This window comes from Porcisia hertigi, chromosome 33 (genome assembly GCF_017918235.1).
Source record: "Porcisia hertigi strain C119 chromosome 33, whole genome shotgun sequence".
Classification (NCBI taxonomy): Eukaryota; Euglenozoa; class Kinetoplastea; order Trypanosomatida; family Trypanosomatidae; genus Porcisia; species Porcisia hertigi.
Window position 1 is genome coordinate 849,846 of NC_090592.1, and position 17,704 is coordinate 867,549.

The 17,704-nt window shown below is 56.6% G+C and overlaps 5 protein-coding genes across 5 annotated transcripts; all 5 read left to right on the plus strand.

Moving 5' to 3' along the window:
* Positions 1–162: 162 nt before the first annotated feature.
* On the plus strand, positions 163–2,853 carry JKF63_02231 (uncharacterized protein; the record flags this gene model as incomplete). Its single annotated transcript, XM_067898271.1, has 1 exon — positions 163–2,853. One exon carries the CDS (start codon positions 163–165, stop codon positions 2,851–2,853), a length of 2,691 nt encoding a protein of 896 aa, XP_067754428.1.
* Positions 2,854–5,818: 2,965 nt separating this feature from the next.
* On the plus strand, positions 5,819–9,184 carry JKF63_02232 (uncharacterized protein; the record flags this gene model as incomplete). The annotated part of the gene is made up of 1 exon (XM_067898272.1): positions 5,819–9,184. One exon carries the CDS (start codon positions 5,819–5,821, stop codon positions 9,182–9,184), a length of 3,366 nt encoding a protein of 1,121 aa, XP_067754429.1.
* A 1,259-nt stretch (positions 9,185–10,443) lies between these two features.
* JKF63_02233 (uncharacterized protein) lies at positions 10,444–10,938 on the plus strand (the record flags this gene model as incomplete). Its single annotated transcript, XM_067898273.1, has 1 exon — positions 10,444–10,938. One exon carries the CDS (start codon positions 10,444–10,446, stop codon positions 10,936–10,938), a length of 495 nt encoding a protein of 164 aa, XP_067754430.1.
* An 867-nt stretch (positions 10,939–11,805) lies between these two features.
* JKF63_02234 (uncharacterized protein) lies at positions 11,806–14,541 on the plus strand (the record flags this gene model as incomplete). Its single annotated transcript, XM_067898274.1, has 1 exon — positions 11,806–14,541. The coding sequence occupies one exon, from the start codon at positions 11,806–11,808 to the stop codon at positions 14,539–14,541; it is 2,736 nt and encodes a 911-aa protein (XP_067754431.1).
* A 1,227-nt stretch (positions 14,542–15,768) lies between these two features.
* On the plus strand, positions 15,769–17,028 carry JKF63_02235 (uncharacterized protein; the record flags this gene model as incomplete). Its single annotated transcript, XM_067898275.1, has 1 exon — positions 15,769–17,028. The coding sequence occupies one exon, from the start codon at positions 15,769–15,771 to the stop codon at positions 17,026–17,028; it is 1,260 nt and encodes a 419-aa protein (XP_067754432.1).
* Between the last annotated feature and the right edge of the window lie 676 nt (positions 17,029–17,704).

Here is a 17,704-nt window from a genome sequence, read left to right on the forward strand (position 1 = left end):
CGCCACCCGCGAAAGGGGTGGGGGTGTGAGGGGTTGTTCACCAGCAGCGCAGCAGTTGGCCCCCCCCCATTCGCGGCACCGCAGCGTCATATCGGTGATACTGAGCATCGACAGCAACACTGGCGTTTTTTTTTTTGAGGGCAGAGGAGTAAAAAGAGCATCATGCCCCCTAAGTTAACCACACGCCAGTACGCCTGGGTGCGGTGCCTGCTCATCGCTGCCCACGTCACCACATTCTTTTCATCTATCTTTATGCTGATCGTCCCTTTGGTAGATCGACGCGGCTATCAGGAGTATTTTAGGATCGTGAAGGTGCGAGGCCTCGGCGTAAGCTTCACTAGTGATTTCATGGTGACCAGCGGCACGTTGGGGCTTTTACAGCCATTGCTCTTTTTGGGTATCCACATAGTGTACCCCCTTTTTCGACAGCGGCAATTAGCGAAACAGGATGCTGCCAGGCGACTTAACGCGGGGGCAGAGCAACACGAATCGCTGACGCAGCGGAAAGGCTCATCGATCGTGGCGTCTTCCGCGCACAACGGCTCGCTAATGAATCTCCAGCCTACCCCAACCCCCACTATGCACGGCTCGCACCTATATCGACCGCTCAGCAGTTTGCATGCCACGGAGGAGAGTGCGTCGCAGGGCAACGCGGGTTGTGTTACCGGGGCTGCAAGCTCCAGCACTTCACGCAAAGCTACGGCTACGTCCAACCCACTCTCTTGCCCACCACGACTCGGGCCTTCTAATCATGGATTGCGTCTGTCGCTAAGCACCTCCTTGGGCTCACCGCGGTGGACACCTAGGCAGTTGCCATGGTGCGGTATGGACTTCTCTTCCTCCTCGCTTCCAAAAAATAGAATGATGTCGCCTGTGAAAAGTTGCTCTACGACTGCGCACACCCCGGATTTGCGAATTTCTTCTGGCCGATCGGTTGTGCAGACGGCAACGAGTGTGATCAGCACAGTGCCACCGGCACTCCTCTCCGCAAGCGCCACGAAAGAGCCACCCATGGATGCTGCGGTGGCGTCAGCGCGGCAGCTCGTCCACCGCTGCTACTTGCCCGTCGATGTTTCCCAAGTCGTTTCCAGCGCTGAAGTTGGTGGGGCTGTTAAATCGCATGAAGCACACGTTGACGTATCCGCCGCAGTCTCCAAGACAGCGGCAGCCACGGGCCATGCTGAGGCGGCCGAAGGCATTCCTGTACGTTCTGAGGGAGCTTTCCCGCGCAACTCGGACGCGATCCGTGCGATGGTGGATACATCGAGTGGAGTCACCACCTGTGAATTCGACGGCAATGCATCGAAGCTCCACCATCGATCAGTATCAAACATGGCTTCACCACGTGCGTTGGTCACATCGGATGATGTGGATGACAGCGCCCCTGTTTTTCCCACGACATCCGCCCAACACAGTGGTGCGGCATCCCAGCCCAATACCCCTTTGGTGAAGGGCGCGGCAGACCGGTCCCACACCCCGGCGACTGCACTCGCCGAGTCCTCGATGCCGGCGCGGACACAGCCGCCTTCATCGGCGCTTCCCAGCGACGCCGGTGACACAACCCGTTTCCAGCTCGCCCACACAACTGTTTCCTCTTCTTCAAAGCCACCGGCAGGAGAGAATTCTGCGATGATCCACTCAACGGTGGTCTCGCATGCCGCGCCGGTCCGCGAGGGAGAGACTCCGTTTGTGTCGAGTGAGGAGGTGCAACCGCCAAAGATGCCTGCCAGTCCAGCAACGCAGCACAGTCTCAGCCACCTCGATTTCTTGGGCTCCACGCGATGGGGCAGCTCCGCATCCGCGCTTTCGCGAAGGCTTCCGTGGTTCATGCCGACTACAGTTGCCCCGAAGGCGCCGCCACTGCCAGAGCAGTCGCCCAGGCTGCCTTCTGCCTCACGCCTGAGGACTTCCGTGCGGCCCTTGCCACCCGCACTTCTTCACGCCCATTTCAAAACTGAACCGACGTTTCGCTCGCTCTTAACCACTTACTACGTGTTCACTGCGGTTGGCATCCTTCTCATGTACTACTTCGGCGTGTTCTGGATAGTGCGAAAGGAGTTGCATGAGATGAAAAACCTTGCGTTGATCACAGAGGGGTGGAACCGTCTCTTTGTTTACCCCATGTCGGCCTCTACCGACGCCGGCCTGTGCAGCATGCAGCTGCGCCGTCGCTGCAGCGGTGGGAGTAAGCTCTGCAACGCGACATACGTTAGCGCCGATGACGCGCACGATCACAGGTGCCCTTTCTGCTCTGCATCCCAGCAAGAGAGGATCCGAAAATTCACGGATTTGTGCTCGGTAGCGTACAATCCTGGCACGCGGTACTCAACGACTTTCATTCTTTTTTTAAGTCTGTCCGTTTTAACCAGCCTAGTGTCGCTTTTCCTTGCGGTCTTTAGCTGCGGAAAGGGTGTTCTAGCGAGCGTCAACTACGCAGCTCATTCGGAGCGAGATATGGAGGCGGGGGAGAAGACGCGCACAATGCTGGAGCCGGGCAGCTTGCTAGCTGTTCCTGAGAGCCTAACTGCCTTGCAATCCTCGCACCCGCCTTCGCTAGAGTTTCAGTTGTCTGCCGCTGGTGAGGCATTGTCACCGACAACACCAACGATTGTGACACCGTCTCGCGAGCGACTTCTGCACACATTTGAAGGTTTGCACGAGCCATCGCCAGCATTACTGCCTCCGTTGTCCGTTGTCATGGCAGAGATGTCCGACGGCAGTGGCGCGCCAGCAATGTGGCCGGTAAACGTAACGAGAGGAACATGTTCGCTTAGCACGGAGAAGGCACACGATGTGTCAGCGCAAGCTATGGTAGACGGTGTAGATGGCGCAATCATCCCTACAAACACCTGACAACAACAACGTTGCAGTATCCATGGATTAGTGGAGAGGGAATCATGAGGAAGGAGGATGGTGTAGATGGGCGGCGTATATATGCGCGTGTTTTTTTTTGTGTCGCCGCGCACTACCGCCGTTTCACACCCGTTTTATTCTATTTTTTTTCGCGCGCGTGCGTGTCAGCAGTAGTTGCCCCGCCCCCCCCCCCTCTATCTGTAGCCCTCCTCCTGGACACTTCTCTGTGTCACTGGCCACGACTCCTGGCCCTGCGGCGGCTCATGGATCATAAAGTTTTGTCTCGCACTTCTTGGCGTATTCCCCCACTTTTTTTTTTTAAATGCGGCTTCGAAAAAAAAAATTTGTCGAGGAACAGTGGCGGCTTCCCAGTCGATGTACGTACCCTCCTCTCCCTCCTCGTTTTTTTTTCCGCCCCGTTTTTTTCTTGTCCTCTCCTCGCTGTGTGGATTTCTCCCACTTTGTTCAGTCTTGTAATTTTATCTCGCTCTCTCCCCCGCGCTCGTGCTGTGCATCATATGCTCCTAGCACGCTTCTCCCCCTCCCCTGTTTTACTCGAGAGCTGACTGCGCGGTAGGGATGGACCCCCCCTTCCCCCCTCCCTTCCCATTGCTCGATTTGTTTTGCTTTCTGTCTTTGCTCGCTCCGTTTTTTTTTTCCTGCTTTCTCTCGCTTTAATTTTTATTCGTTTTCTAAGTTTCATCTTCCCCCTTTTTTGTTGCTCGTTACGTTTACGTTGCACTTCTGCAGTTCTTGGGCTCACATGTAGAGTGATGTATCCAAAACTTCTTAATTGGGGGGGGTGTATCGTCAGACTGCGTAGTGCGATAGGCACACACCTCATGTACTCCTCAAAGAGGTGAAGCAAGGGCCTTTTCAGGAATGTGTGTCGGCAAGGGGGAGGAGGAGGAAGAGGGAACACACTGTATTGCACTTTCTTGCTGTTTCACTTTCCTGTATATTTATATATTTTTATATATTTGTTTATATTTGTTTATGTTTCCTGTCTTTGCCTGCTGAGAGAAGAAATTGAAGAACATCATAGTGTTTTTTTCCCTCCCCCCTCTCTCTCTCTCCATTTCTGTGTCGATCGCTTCTGATGGAACATGAACAAGCAGGATGGGGAGTGAAGGTCCGTTTCGCGCGCATCTTTGTGTGTGTGTGTGTGCGTGTGTGTATGGGGGAGTGCCCACTCCCCGCCAAGCATTTGGGATTCGAGGGGGTGGGTGGGGAGTAGGCTGCAGTGGTTCTATTTTGTGTGAGAAAACATGCCTGCCCACTGCTCCATCCTTCTTGCCAATGTCCAACAAGCTGTGCCAGTTGCAGATCCGCGTACTCACAGCCCCGAGATTTCGGTGCGACCAATCGCTGCTGATGAAATCGGCCATGCCTTCAATAACGTCGTGGTGGGGCGACCTGCAACAGTGAACCCGCTTGCACCGTCTGTGGGGTAGGAAGAGTGTCCACATGGACTCGAGCGTGTGAGAGAGCCAGCCATCTGGTGAAACGGTGGAGCCGCCCCGAAATGTATACCACGTGGCGACGAGCCTAATGGCGGGGGGGGGGAGGGGGCGGCTATGAGGCGATCTGTGCAGTGGGTGGGTAGAGTTTTGATGCCGAGGCCATGGCCAGGTCAGTGAGTTGCCATTGGCTCACCGCGTGTGTACCGCTGCTACGCACCTCGCGATGGGATCGGTACAGAGGCCGGGGGGGACTGGGGGAGCTCTCACAATGATGGTTGTATGGCGTATTGGGAGGAGTTCAGCGAGGGACGCACTCCGTCATTGAGGTCTTCTCCTTTTTCCTTCATCTTTTTTTTCTGTTCTCAGGGAGGTCGCTCATTCCTCAAGGGTGATGTGTTCCCTACGCCTTCCCGTCACACCTTTGCCACCCCCAGACCAGCGGCTCGCGATCATGTACAGTCCTCTGCTCTTGTTGTTCTCTTGGCGCGCGCCCAAACAGTGTATTATGGCCATTATGAAATGGTGCTTGTGGTCTTCACGGTGCCGTCTGTGGCTCTGAGGTGGTGCGAAAGGGGGGAGGGGGGGCGGGGGGATGAGTGGAATAGGAGGAAAAACAAGGGTCTCTCCCAATTTTTCTTCTATAACGTTTTCTGAGTCGATTTTCTTCCTGAACTCGTGACGGTGGCCCGCACAATTTTGGTTTTTGCTCTTCACCCACCCCCCAATCTCCCTCTCTCCACTCCCTCTTACCGAGTAGTACGGAAGGCCCTCTTGCTCCGTTCTCGTCCTGATTGGGCTTTTTCCGTGCAGCAGCGCAGAGATATTATGGAGAGTGTTTTGTGTGTGTGTGTGCGTTATGGACTGCTGCTAAGGGCGCTCGAAGTGGGTCTTATTCGGTTCTGCTGTGGCACGGCCGCGCAGCTCAACCGTGCAGCAGGCGAGTCCACTGATATATACAAAGAATATATGCATCTATTTTGGTTTTTACCCTATTTGCCAAGCGACGTTCCCTTTGTTCTGTTCTCCTCCTTTCTTTTTTTTTCGTTTCCTGGTGAGTTCGATGCCTTCTCGCCGTCACGGATAATGGGCAGTGCCATCCTCACCCCTAGTTCCAGCAGGTACGCTGTCGCCTTACTTAGACTTTGTACACTACTCAGTACCCGTGCTTCCTAGCACCACCGACAACGAGAGAGCAAGAGCACGAGACAGAGCAGGTCAGTCAGCATTGAGAGAGAGAGAGGTAGGGGGAGGTGTCCTTTCTCAAGACCCCTTGTGACTATCGGTGGAGCGGTGCTTGAAGACTCTTGGGGGGGGGTTATCAACACAAGCTGGGAGTACAGGAACCAAAAAATAAAGCAGCACACGGCAAGAGTCACACTCATACGCATCTGAGGAGGGGAGGCATAGTACGGGCGTGCTTACACACACACACACACACAGAAGGCGTCAGCACCTTGTACTTTGTTCTTACTTCACGCAACTAAAGACGGATCACGCGGGCAATGCCTCCCAAGCGGCTTTCTGGGCGCCCGCTGGCGCCAGTGGGGCGGTTGCCAGCGCCATCATCATCATCATCCCGCAAAACCCTTCACACACAGGAGCTCATGCTGTTTAGCAGTCCAGTCTCTGCCGTGCCGGCAAAACGTTCACTGTCGATAAGCAAGCGGACGGCATACCGGCACGCTGCCGAGGCGCCCCAAGATGGGCGGCCCCGTAAATCCTCTCAGAGTGGCCTGACGTTGTCAGCAACAACGTCATCGGTATCGCCAGCTAGCACAACCAGTGAGTATGAGCCCCTCCCTGCGCACTACCGCCCGACACCCGGCCCTTTCTCCACCGAACACTCTTCTTCCAAGGCCACCGCATCCTGTGCTGCCGTTACAACAAGTGACACTGGAAGGCGCATCCCACTTCCGCCACCTCAGCGGCACACTCCCCCAGCGAATGGTGCCAGTGTTGCCGTTACCGAGGAATTTGCCGCAGCTCCTCTTGTGGCTTCTGGTGCTGGAAGTCGTGTGATACGTCTTCTTCGCGACGCACGCGCGGTAGTGCGAGACCCGATCCGCCCCGAGACACCATTGGAGGCCTTTGCCGCACTGCCTTGTTCTTCCACAGGGGGGTCAGTAAATGGGTCTGGTCTTCGTCATATATCCGGCATCGCTTCTCTTCATAGCCGGTCCGGTGGGCTGAGGACTCGCTCGCAGCGTCGGCTGCCCGCGGGATATCGTCTGGCACCCATGACATCGACGCCTTCCCAGTCGGCGTCGCCCCCTAGTGCATCTTCCGCGATGGCTGCAAGAAGCGCAGCTGCATTCTCGGGCACTCTCGCCGTCAAGACCGCCATATCTGGCAGCACTGATTTTTCTTCTTCGCTGTCTCGCTCGTCGTCTCTGCTCCCCGCGCAGAAGCTCAGCCTTTCTGATCGCCACGTAGTTGAACAAGGCGCAGGCAACGTGCGAGCTGAACCGTCGTCGTCGTTGTCTTACAGCTATGGCGTAGATGCCCAAGAGTTCGCACAGCTTTATCTTCCGGCGCTGCAAGCCGGTGGCCATCGATTCACACAAGCGGTAGACCTCCTCCTCGAGCTGAAACAGCGCCTGGTGACATCACTACGCTCTACCGGAAAGCCACTCACACTTGATGGGGAGGTTGTGAAGTGCCTCCAGGCAACACTTGTGCACTTTTGCAAGCATTGGTCCACTGGCGCCACGCTGCGGCACGCCGTGGATCGCGACTCTTCGAGGAGCTCCAATGCAGCAGAGAATGGCAACGGTGAAGGCTTTTGTGCGTCTAATTCGGTAGACACCACCTTTGCGCCACTGCTATACGCGCAAGGGGCCTTCCTTGCTGCATCCATCCTGCTGCAATGCTTCCCGGTCGCATCGCTCGTGGCGGAGCCCGCTTCGTTTCAGGCAACCGCGCACACGCTCCACATCGTGGCAGAGGCGGGCTTCACTGAGTGGATTGCACGAGATGCCAATCTTGTCAAGGTACTGGTCGAAATTCTTCGGCACCTGGCAAGCCCTGGACTCGGTGCTCAGCTCCAGGCGCAGCAGTGGGTGAAGTGGATATTGGATACCGTTGCCCTTTGTAGCGAAGACGCAGCAGATGCGGCTGCCACCGCAGCTGACGATGCCGGTCTGGAACCTGCTGATTTGAAAACGTCTCGTCCTCGACAGCGACTGCACAGCAGTGATGCAATGTCACATAGTAGCGTATCCGCTTCAGGGAGCTCTGAGATGGATGTGATTCGCAGCAGTGGACTCGTAGGTGACGCGATAGAGAGCCAGCTGCGCAGCACGCAGCGCCGGCAGCCACCGCCTTGTGTGAAGTCCGTTTCTCTTCAGCGCGAGTCGTTCTCCTCTCACTTGAAGCCGAGTTCTGGCAGTAATGCGTCCGTCGCTGATGTCATCGCGACAGGGACTCCGACTAGTCTCCTTCCACATATGGGGGGCGGGGTCGCTGCCTTGCAGCTAGCGCACAGATCGCCCTCCAACTCATTCGAGGAGGACCAGGACTTTTGTGGCTGCCTGGTGTCTCTCGGCTTTCTCCCTATCCTGCAGCAGCTCACCGACCACGCGCTGGCGCGTTGCGCGCCTTTGGGCGGCGACTCGGCAGGCGTTCAGGCAGGTGACTCCCCTTTAGCTTTGCTGCCTATAATCGGTACCCTCTATCGATGTCTCGTTCAGAGTGACCCGAAGGGTCTGTGCCTGCTCGGCATCGTGGACACCCTAACGAACATGCTGAACACCTGCGCGGCAGACCCGGCAACAGTGGAGGCGGCCGCGCGCACCCTGGTGAAGCTCACCTACGTTGAAGAATGCTTGGCCGAGATGCAGGCAAGCACAGCCGTGATTGCAGCCGCGGCGCACGCGCTGCGCACACAGCTGTCTAGCACGCACACCGACGCCTCACGAGAGTCGTCGATAGGGCTTCTAGTGTCGCGGCTCTGCGGTGTGATGGCCCGCGTCGCAGAGCATAGCACAGTGCAGCAGGAGTACCTTGTGTCTCCACTCATGGCGCAGCTCTTGGAGGCGTTGGCTATGCGCTACATCACTGTTTCTGGCCATGCAGACGTAGAGCAAGACGACATACTGACGTTGTTGCCGTTGCCGCCACCGCCCGTTCTACAGGCTGTGGTCTGGGTCCTTGGAATTGCATCCATGTCACCCCAGTGCCCGTTGCAGCTTGTACAGTCAGTGACACCGCGCCTGGTGCGCCTTTTGGGTGTGCTGAGAAGAAGGCCAGGAATGCGACTCACGGCGGTATACGCGCTCATGTGCCTCAGTAATCTGTCATACTTTTTCGGCTCCATTGAGTCCGCAGAAGAGGGCCGCAGTGAAGTCGAAGATATGCCTGGCTGGCTTCCTTCTCTCTATAGCTCTCTCGGTTTGCTGCTGGCCCACTTCCTTTTTGAGGACAATGCCGAGGCCACCGTAGAGGCCACGCGCGTCCTTGGTAACATCAGCTACACGAATGCCGGGCGCGACTGGATGGAGGTGAACCGCTGCGACGAGGTGATAGTGCTTTTTCTCGGTCACGAGGATCTGCGCGTCGTGTACAACTGCTGCGGCGTGTTGCTCAACTTGACGGCAGCATTTCCGTGTCGCGTGGTGCAGGAACCGGAGCTGTTGAAGATGATGCTTTCTTACACGGCACGGTACACCGACCACAATAGAATCCGGGCAGTGGCTGCCCGGGAGGAGGCGCGACTGCGTCAGCAGCAGTCCGCTGAGGATGTGAAGGAACTTGTGGCGGAGGTCGGTAGCCAGACCGCACAGATCGCAGACGTTGTAGAGAAGCTGCTCCTCAATGTGCAAGGCGTGCTTTCCGTGTCCACCGCTTCAAATGGAAACTGTGAGATATAAAAGGGAGTCGATCGAGCGCTTTGCTGTTCGGCCAGCTGGTAGTTGTTGTCTTTGGTGGCAATGCGCGTTTAGATTGTGCAGTACAAGGGAGGGTGGGCAGGTTTCGAGTGATGTGGTGACACTTCGCACCCTTTCATGCGCCTGTGTTGTCCTGCTGTAATTGCTACCGCATCTTTTTTCCATCGACGCTCTCCCGTTCGCAATCTCTTTTTTTTTCCTTCAGAGGACGTGTCTTTTCGTCATGTACATAGCCACTGACTCCTCGTGTGTGTGTGCGCGTGTGTGTGTGTGTGTGTGTGTGGGCGTTGCAATTGCTTCGTGTCATCCATCGACTCCTCGCACGAGTTGGCTAGTGCGACGGTAGCGCGTCCGGATACACGTGCTTGCATGCACGTTTTTTTTTTTTGAGGGGGTCTCTACCCGCACATGACCACTTGAACTCTTTTCTATCAGCGAAAAACAAAAGCTCATCGCCTCTTGTCTCTGCATCGCTCCAGAACAAAAAGGGGCTAGACCGATGCCTGAACACCGGCGACTGAGGGTTCCAGGATCGAAGATTCTCAAGCTGTGACGCACAGAACCAAAAACCTAGTTCCCCCTTTCTCTCTCTTTCTGTGTGCGCATGTGTAAGTATAGCCATGCCATCGCCAGTGCATGGGGATGAAAAGCTTTGCCTTGCTGTAAGAAGGCTTTGGGTCTCAGGGGATACGAGGCAGAGAAAGAAGGCCGAAGCGTGGTCGTTGTGATGCTCGGTTGAAAGGACGAAGCGCCGCATACTTTGTTGTTGTGTTTCCCTTTGTGGTCCCTTGCCTTTCCTTCTCTCGGTGTTTCTCCCCGCTCCTTGCAAAGGGTAAAATCGTGTCGTTGTGGTGCCTCACGCCTTCTTGGATGCTTTTAGTTTGGCCCCCTTTTTCTCTCTCTTTTTTTTTGTCGACGACTATTCTCTCCTTGCACCCCCCGCTCCTCCCTCCCCCCACTATTTTCTCTATCAAGTCGATACCCAGTCACGCTACACAGCTATCTCGGTGCAGCTGTGACGGCTGAGCCGAATAGGATACCAGGAAGCAAAAAAGCGGGAGAGAGAGAGAGAGAGGGGGGGACCCATCCCACAAAGATATTACAAGTGGACCACCCCCGGGGAAGAGGACAGAGGGGAGGGGGGGGGAAGAAGAAGGGGAAGTTCAGAGGTTGTCAGGCTGGAGATAAAAACGTGCGTCGACATCCGAAGTCACTCACACTGCCGGAAGCTTCGGTACCAAATGAGTTCTTCCTCGCCGTCTCCGTCGGAGGCTCCCTCCTCAGTTCCGGCACCGACTGCGGTGGGGACGCTCCCAGCCTGCTGCACTGAGGCCTTCAAGGAGTACTACAGAAGAGGCGAGGTGCCGCAGTTTGGTTGCTACGATCCGATATACCTCCGCCAGGCCTTCGATACCCCCTCAACGCTGAAACACACGTCGGAGAACCCAATGCACGCTAGTTTTTTCCCACCCTTCTCGTCGCTAGTGCGTGCGTACGCTGTCCATGATACTGCATCCTTCTCCTCGTTTCTTTCTGGCGACATCGCTGGAGAACCTGCAGTGACTGAGGGTGCGAATGTGGATGATGCGGTGACGTCGGCCGCAAATCGTGCAAGGCCTCTGCAGAGTTGGGTGCAGATCACGAGCGTAGAGGACATGTGGAACGGTCCCCCGCTCACCACGAAGATCCCTCCTGCTTCTGATTACGAGCGCATCTTGCTGGATCGTGCACCGTGAGCTTTCTGGACAGTAGATGTTTCGTTCTAGTCGTTGATAGGACCACACACACACACACACACACCAGTTTTCAAGTGAAAAGGGGGTTAATAACCCGTTTTCGGCTCTTGTCTGTTTTGCTTTTTGTGGCTTCGTGTTGAGAGCTGTTGTGGAGTGGTCCTTGAGTTTTTTTTTTGCGTAGAGGGAGCAGGGTCCTGGCTAGTATGGAGGCGCCACGCGGTGTGGCTGCTTGTGGGGTTGGGGGTATGTCTGCAGTGATGTGCTCCCAGGTCGCACACCCGCGTGAGCTTCCGTTCTCTCTTGTCGCCCCGATAAAATATGTTCTCATCACATCACTGTGGTTTCGTTCGCATAGTTCTGTCTCGCGCGCGCAATATCAAGAGCTCACTTGGTCATAACCACCGCAAAATAGAGCTTTTCTTTTTTTTTTTTTAGGCAGGGCTTATCCTGCCCCATGTGCATCTGCGCAGACATGCATCTGTGAATGCGGCCGGTTGGTACTTGAAGTGCTTGCTGATGGCGTTCCATGTCGCTCTACCCTTGGCTCAGCCTCTCTTGGCTTTCCTGTGTGCCGGCCCTCCACCTCGTCCCCACCTCCGCCTTTTTTTTTGTTTACCTCATCAACACTGTTTTCTGTGTCGATGTTCTCTCTGAGCAGCTGCGCACCCCCCCTGCTCCCCGATCACACACGCACACGCCCACACGTGTAATTCCCTACGGCTGTGCTAGTACGCAGCCCGCCAATATTCCCCTGCCTGCCTCCCACACCTCTTTTTTTTTGGTGGTCCAGGTTTCACGTCAGTGGCATTTTCCACTTCACTCGTCCTCGCTTTTTTCTTCAACTTTCGAACTCTTCGGACGTGTGCAATGACTGAGTACGAGCAGCGCTACGGCAAGGTGGACATCACGCTTCCCCGATCCAGCACCCATGTCCGTGATGTGCAAAGTCACTCTGTGCCTGCCGACACAATAGCGGCCAGCGCGGCCGTGGTTTCAGTTCCATCTGTGGCGCCTGGTACCCAACGCGGCGGCATCATTCCGGCTTCCAGCACGTCGGCATTGCGCACCTATGCGGAGTGGTACCTCCCACCCACGAGTGCTTCTGCAGCGTCTTCACCTCTTGAATCCCAATCGTGCGCCGCCACCGCGGCGGTTCGCGCAGTGCCCACGGTGGAGTACTTCAAGCAGTTGAGTCGCGCTGCTGGACGCAAACAGGAGGAACACATGTGGGGTCTCATGCAGGATTTGTACACGGATTCGGAGCAGTCTGATCGGTATCACCCCGATGCCATCGGCATCGAATCAGTGCAGCCGCATCGTCGCTGGTTTGTATCGCAATACGCTCACCTACAAGCCTTTTTGCAACGCCAGCCGCTACTACGCCGGGCAAACATCATCTGCCGCTGGCTGGAGAGCACATACCGCGACGACTCACGTCAAGAGCCGCGTCTGCGTGGAGAGGAGGAGGTGGTGCTCCGCCAGCTCATCTTGACATACCTGCGCGGCGGCGAGCTGAGTCGCGCCATTAACGCCGCGGTGACGTACGGGAGTTGTGTATACAGCTGCATCCTGAGTGCTGCGCAGCTGCAGACTGTGCAGGAGCCGTGGTTCAGCCAGACGGCCTTGGTGCCTCTCTTTGGTGAATACGCACACGGTGAATTGGATCATGCGTGGTGTGGCAACGAGTATCGCCTCGACAACCTCTCGCAGCTGTACGAAGAGTCCTGCAAGCACCGTAGCGCAGCCGCCGCTGTTGGGGTTGACGGAGGTGCAGCGGCGCCGACGCCGAGTGGTGTGAGCGATTTTGACGCCGTGATTGGGGCGGCCCTGTGTGGGAACCTTGCCGTCTTGGAGACCGCGTTCAAAGTGAACGGGAGTTGGAAAGACATGGTGTGGTGCCACCTGCGCTGCGCACTGGTGGTGGCCTTCACGAAGCAGCTGATGGTCGCCACTGGTGGTGGTGGTGGTGACGAGGCTGGGCGACCGGCAGCGAGCGCCGTGGACCGCAGCTACGCACTCTTCATCGAGGAAATGACAGGTAGCGAGGATGACTGGGCGTTGAGTTTTTCTCAGAGTTTGGCGCGGCGCCTCGCTGCGCGTCTGCAGTCTGGCTTCCTGACGCGCGTGTCGCTGGAGGAGCAGCTTCAGATGCGCTTCATCTTGCAGACACTGACGTGTGTTGACGGGGACGGCGCTCGGCTGCCCACGGCGCCGTTCGCGATGCCAGCACCGGTTGCGTTGATGGGTGCGACCGAGTGGTTTGACATTGTCCCTGAGGAAGGAAACAGCGATGCCGCGCGCTTGATCACGCATGTAGTACTTGCGCAGGACGTCGCTTACGGGGAAACACTGAGCCCGCACGCGGTTCAGGTGCGTGCTGGCGCATCTTTGGCGACATCGCTAGCGCGATACGCGGTTTTCTTGGCATTGCTGCCTCGCTACCCATTCGACGAGGGCCTGCGCGCCGTGACGGCCATGACGCTTCGATTGCGCGACCCGCGGCACCGTGCCAGCGTCTACGCTGCCTTCATCATGGCTGCGCGCGAGTATGAGTTGCAGCGGCAGAACCTCTCCCGCAGCGAACTTGAAGAACAGGAGGCCCGCCTTGTGCGTCAGTTTGTGACGGCTGACAGTGACGCCAATGTGCACGCGGAGGTGCAGCACCTCCTCTATCAGCAGATCACACCGACAAAGTTGCTCACGCATAACAAACTGGCCGAAAAGCTCATGTGGGAGGCGATGCACGCGGACTCCTTGTCAGACTACCTTGCTGTTCTGCGTCGTGGTGTGTCGGCGTGCTGCAGCTTCTGGCTCACGCAGCCGGAACCCGAGGTGAAGGCGATCGCGGATGTCAGCAGCATCCTGACGCGCCGCGTCTTGGTGGATATCCAGAGGTGGTGTGAGACGCACAGCACTGGGGCTGCCGGCGCACTCACCGTGGAGGCGACGTCCTCATTTACCTCGTCACCGTCAGCAAGTCCTGTAACAGATCTCGAGCGCAGCGAAGCAACTTTTTGGTATTTGTTGAGTGAGACTCGCGGTATCGCGACGGAGCACGCGACAATAACAGCGCAGCTAACCGCCGCTAAGCACACGGCCGCCTTCGCCGGGGCTGCAGCGGCGTCCAACCGTACACTCATCTATCAGCTAACGCAGGACGAGGCGGCATTGCTGATGCAGCTGGTGGATCACACTCGGCGCGGTATTCGGCACGGGGGCGCAGTTGTTCACCGCGACCGACAGTGCCTGACCGCTATCGTGTCGCTGGTGCAGCAGCTGACGGAGGCGGTGACGTTGTCGATGTTGTCTGGCGTGGCTGAGTGCGATGTCGAGGAGGACAGCCCTGCACCACGCGACGACCTCTCCCGCATGCAAGAGGTGTTCGAACTGATGGAGGAGCTTCACAGCGCCGGCTACCTGGACCCCGCACTTCTTCCCCAGCAGAGCGCCAGTGCGCTCTACACCCAGATACGTGCCATGCGCGTGTCTTATGGGCAGCGCGTGCACAAACGTCAGGTTTTGACGGCGCTACGCCAGCGGGCACACATGTCTGTGGCACAGGTCGACAGTGCTAATGCCGTGGTGCCAGTCGACAGCAAGTAACTTGTGTGGGGAAAGAGCTCGCGCGTTCACTGGATAAAAGACCGCCCGTGAGTGTCCCTGCGTGTCTGTGCGTGAATGGGCGTTTCAACTCGTCTGTTTTGCGTACACTTTCTGGGCACTTCTTTTCTTTTTTCCCACCACTGTCGATGCGCAGTAGAGATGACGAGGTGGAAAATGAGTGGAAGCAAACGGAGCTGTAGAGCTGGGAGAGAGAGAAGGGGGGGGGGAGAAGAAGGAGGAGGGGAGGGGGGAGGGGGCTGAGAGAAAACGCACAGCGAATGAGCGTCTCAGCTCAGCATTTCCACATGCATTCCCTCTCCCCCCTTCCCCCCCCCCCCCCTTCCTGTATCGCGGCGCTGTCCGCTTCTCGGGCCTTTTCCTGATGTTTGCCTTGCGGGCTGTTGTGTCTCCTCCCTCCTTTTTGGTGTCGTGGCTGATTTAAAGGAAAAGAACAGACAAACAGTTGAAAAGTAGTACCTTTGAGCTAAGCACTGAACACCAGAGTGTAGATGAATGGAGCAGTCGGGAAACCGCCTCATCAAGCGAGGTGAAACAGGCAAAAAACGGCCACATACACCACGAATACTGGGAACCGCCACACTGTTTCTCTGCCAGGAAGGCTATTGAGCCCCACCGGCCCCCTCCCCCTAAAAAAATAGGAAGGGGGGGGGTACGATGGCAGACTGTCGTCTGGTTCCTTTCCGTCGTCCTCTTTGCGTACCATCGACGATGAACAGACGTTATGTACATACGGTGCAATGAGCGAGGAGAAACGTGTACGTCTTTCTTCCCTCCCGCCAAGAGTCTTTTTTTTTGGTGAGGAGCTGCCCCTGAGTATGTGCGTGTAACTCTGTGGGGGGGGGGTCTCCGCCCCTCCTTTTTCTCCTCCTCTCGTTGAAGTCGGTATTCTTCACGAATGACGCCCCCCCTCCCCCCTACTCCCCTACTCCCCTACTCCCCACTCCCCACACTTTACATGCTTGATTTTTTGATCTTTTGTTTTTGCCCATTTCACTTAAAGTAGGGGGGCGACCACCATTCCAAAACAGCAACAAAAGATAACCGGTCCAATAAGGCGCCTAGTCAGCTGCGTATCAAAGCACTGCATTCACTCCGTTGTTGTGCTTCCTAACCTAAGATATTCCCCCTTTTTTTTTGTGTTCGTCGGACCCCTTCACCCCCCCCATCTCTCTCTCTTTCTCTCTCTGACGTCTGTCAAGACCTCTAATGATGCTCTCTTCCGCTCCACTGGCAGAGCAGCAGGCCCTGCCGTCTGCTGAGACTATCCAACAGCTGCAGGAGGCCTTCTCCTTTGTGCGCCACGAGCGTGAAGATGTGCGCAAGATGGCGATTCATGGTATCGCCGCAAACAGCAAGGACAACCGAGATCTCTGGCTTTTCTTGGCGTCTGCACAGTACGGCCCGAGCTGCGCCGACTCCCTTCTTCAGTACATGCACGCCGGCGGCAAACATGTGCTGGGAGATATTTTGACTATTCTTGTCAACTGCTCAGCTGATGGCAGCTGCTCCGAGATGCTGGTTCAACGCAAAGTGGTGCGCAAGGCAATGCGGCTGCTGGATGGAATGGAACGGAGCGATCAGCCGGAGTCATTCGTGCGCAGCGTGCAGGAGTTGACGCTGATGCTGCTAAATAACCTCACGGCCAGTCACGTAACCGCTATCGACGACCTTTTGCAAAAAGAGGACGAGGACATGCGTGGGTTCTATCTGGGAAAGCTGCAGGTGCACTACGAGCACTTCTTCCGTGCCTCCGAGGCGGAGAGGGCGAATAGGGCGAATAGCGCAGAAGAGGCTGGAGAGGACGCGATGAAGAAGCTCAAAAGCGCACCAGGCGACACTGATGAGGATTCCATGAGATCGACTCAGGCTGCGTCCACCGCCGCGTCGCCCCGCGACTTAAGTCTGTGGATCCTCCAGATCTTGCTCAATCTCACCCGCACGCTCGACGGCCAGGAGCTGTTGCTCGAGGACGATGAGTGGCGTGAGACCTTGAACAACTCCCTCTTGTCACCCAACCCGCGCCATCGTTATCTCGCCGCACAGTGCTACCGCAACTGCGGTTGCTCGCCAAAGCCTTTCTACAGCTTAATACTAAAGAGCGACGCACTTGTGACGGCAGTGGAGCGGCTGAACTGTACGGAGCCAGTCGAGGATATTCAACGGAGTCTTGCAGAGTTCATCGCCAGCATGCTCGAGTCGGAGGACGGCATAGCTCGGCTAGAGAGTGTGAACGCAAAGAAGTTGCTCCTGAGAGCACTGGATATCTCCAAAGCCGCGCACGCCGCCAGGGCTGCGGCCGCGTCGAGCCGCGTGGAGGTGATGGAGGAGGATGAATCACCTGTCGCCGCGACACCAGCCGTTACCCTAGCCCCCAGCGTATGTGAGCTCCTCGAGCGGAGTGTGCTGCCGTACCTGGATGACATCACAGATGCCTATATAGCTCCCGGAAGTGATGAGCTCGACTGAGCTCATGGCCTCTATGTCGGCCGAGTCTCTTGTCCACTGGGGTGGTGGGAGCTGTGTTGGTGAGTATATGGGACAGAAGTTTGGATCGAGAAAGTCTCACTAATACATTAATGTCACCGACCGGCCCCCCTCCCCCCTACCCCCACGCGAAGCGCTTTGGTATCCGTTTTTTTTTTGTTCACATGTGCCTCTTAAAAGAAGATGTCATTGCTCACGGTCCTGCCACGGCATGGGCTTGCCACCTACACCCCCATGGGAGAGTCCTCTTCATCTGGACGCACTGAAAACAAGCGCACATGTAGTCAGCGCCGATGTGTTTTCGGTGTGCCTGGCAGGGGGAGGGAGGAGGTGCTTGATCATGGCGTCTCAAGCCGAGTGAAGTCATAGTGATAAGCCGCACATTATTTGTCATATGGATGAAGACACACGCACACACACGCACGAAGAGACTGTGTTTATGATCTCTTCCCCTTCTCCGGCCCTCTTCGGTCCCCTCATGGCGTGTTGCGATGCTCCTTTTTTCCGCATGCAGCTCTCATCCTTTCCCCACTACAACGCCTGTTCACCCTCTTTCCTGCCTGTCTCCCCCCCCCCAAAAAAAAAATAACAATCCACAGTGTCTTTGCAACTTCGCGACGCTAGCCCCCCCCCCTTCTCCTCTCTTCCCCCCCCCCCT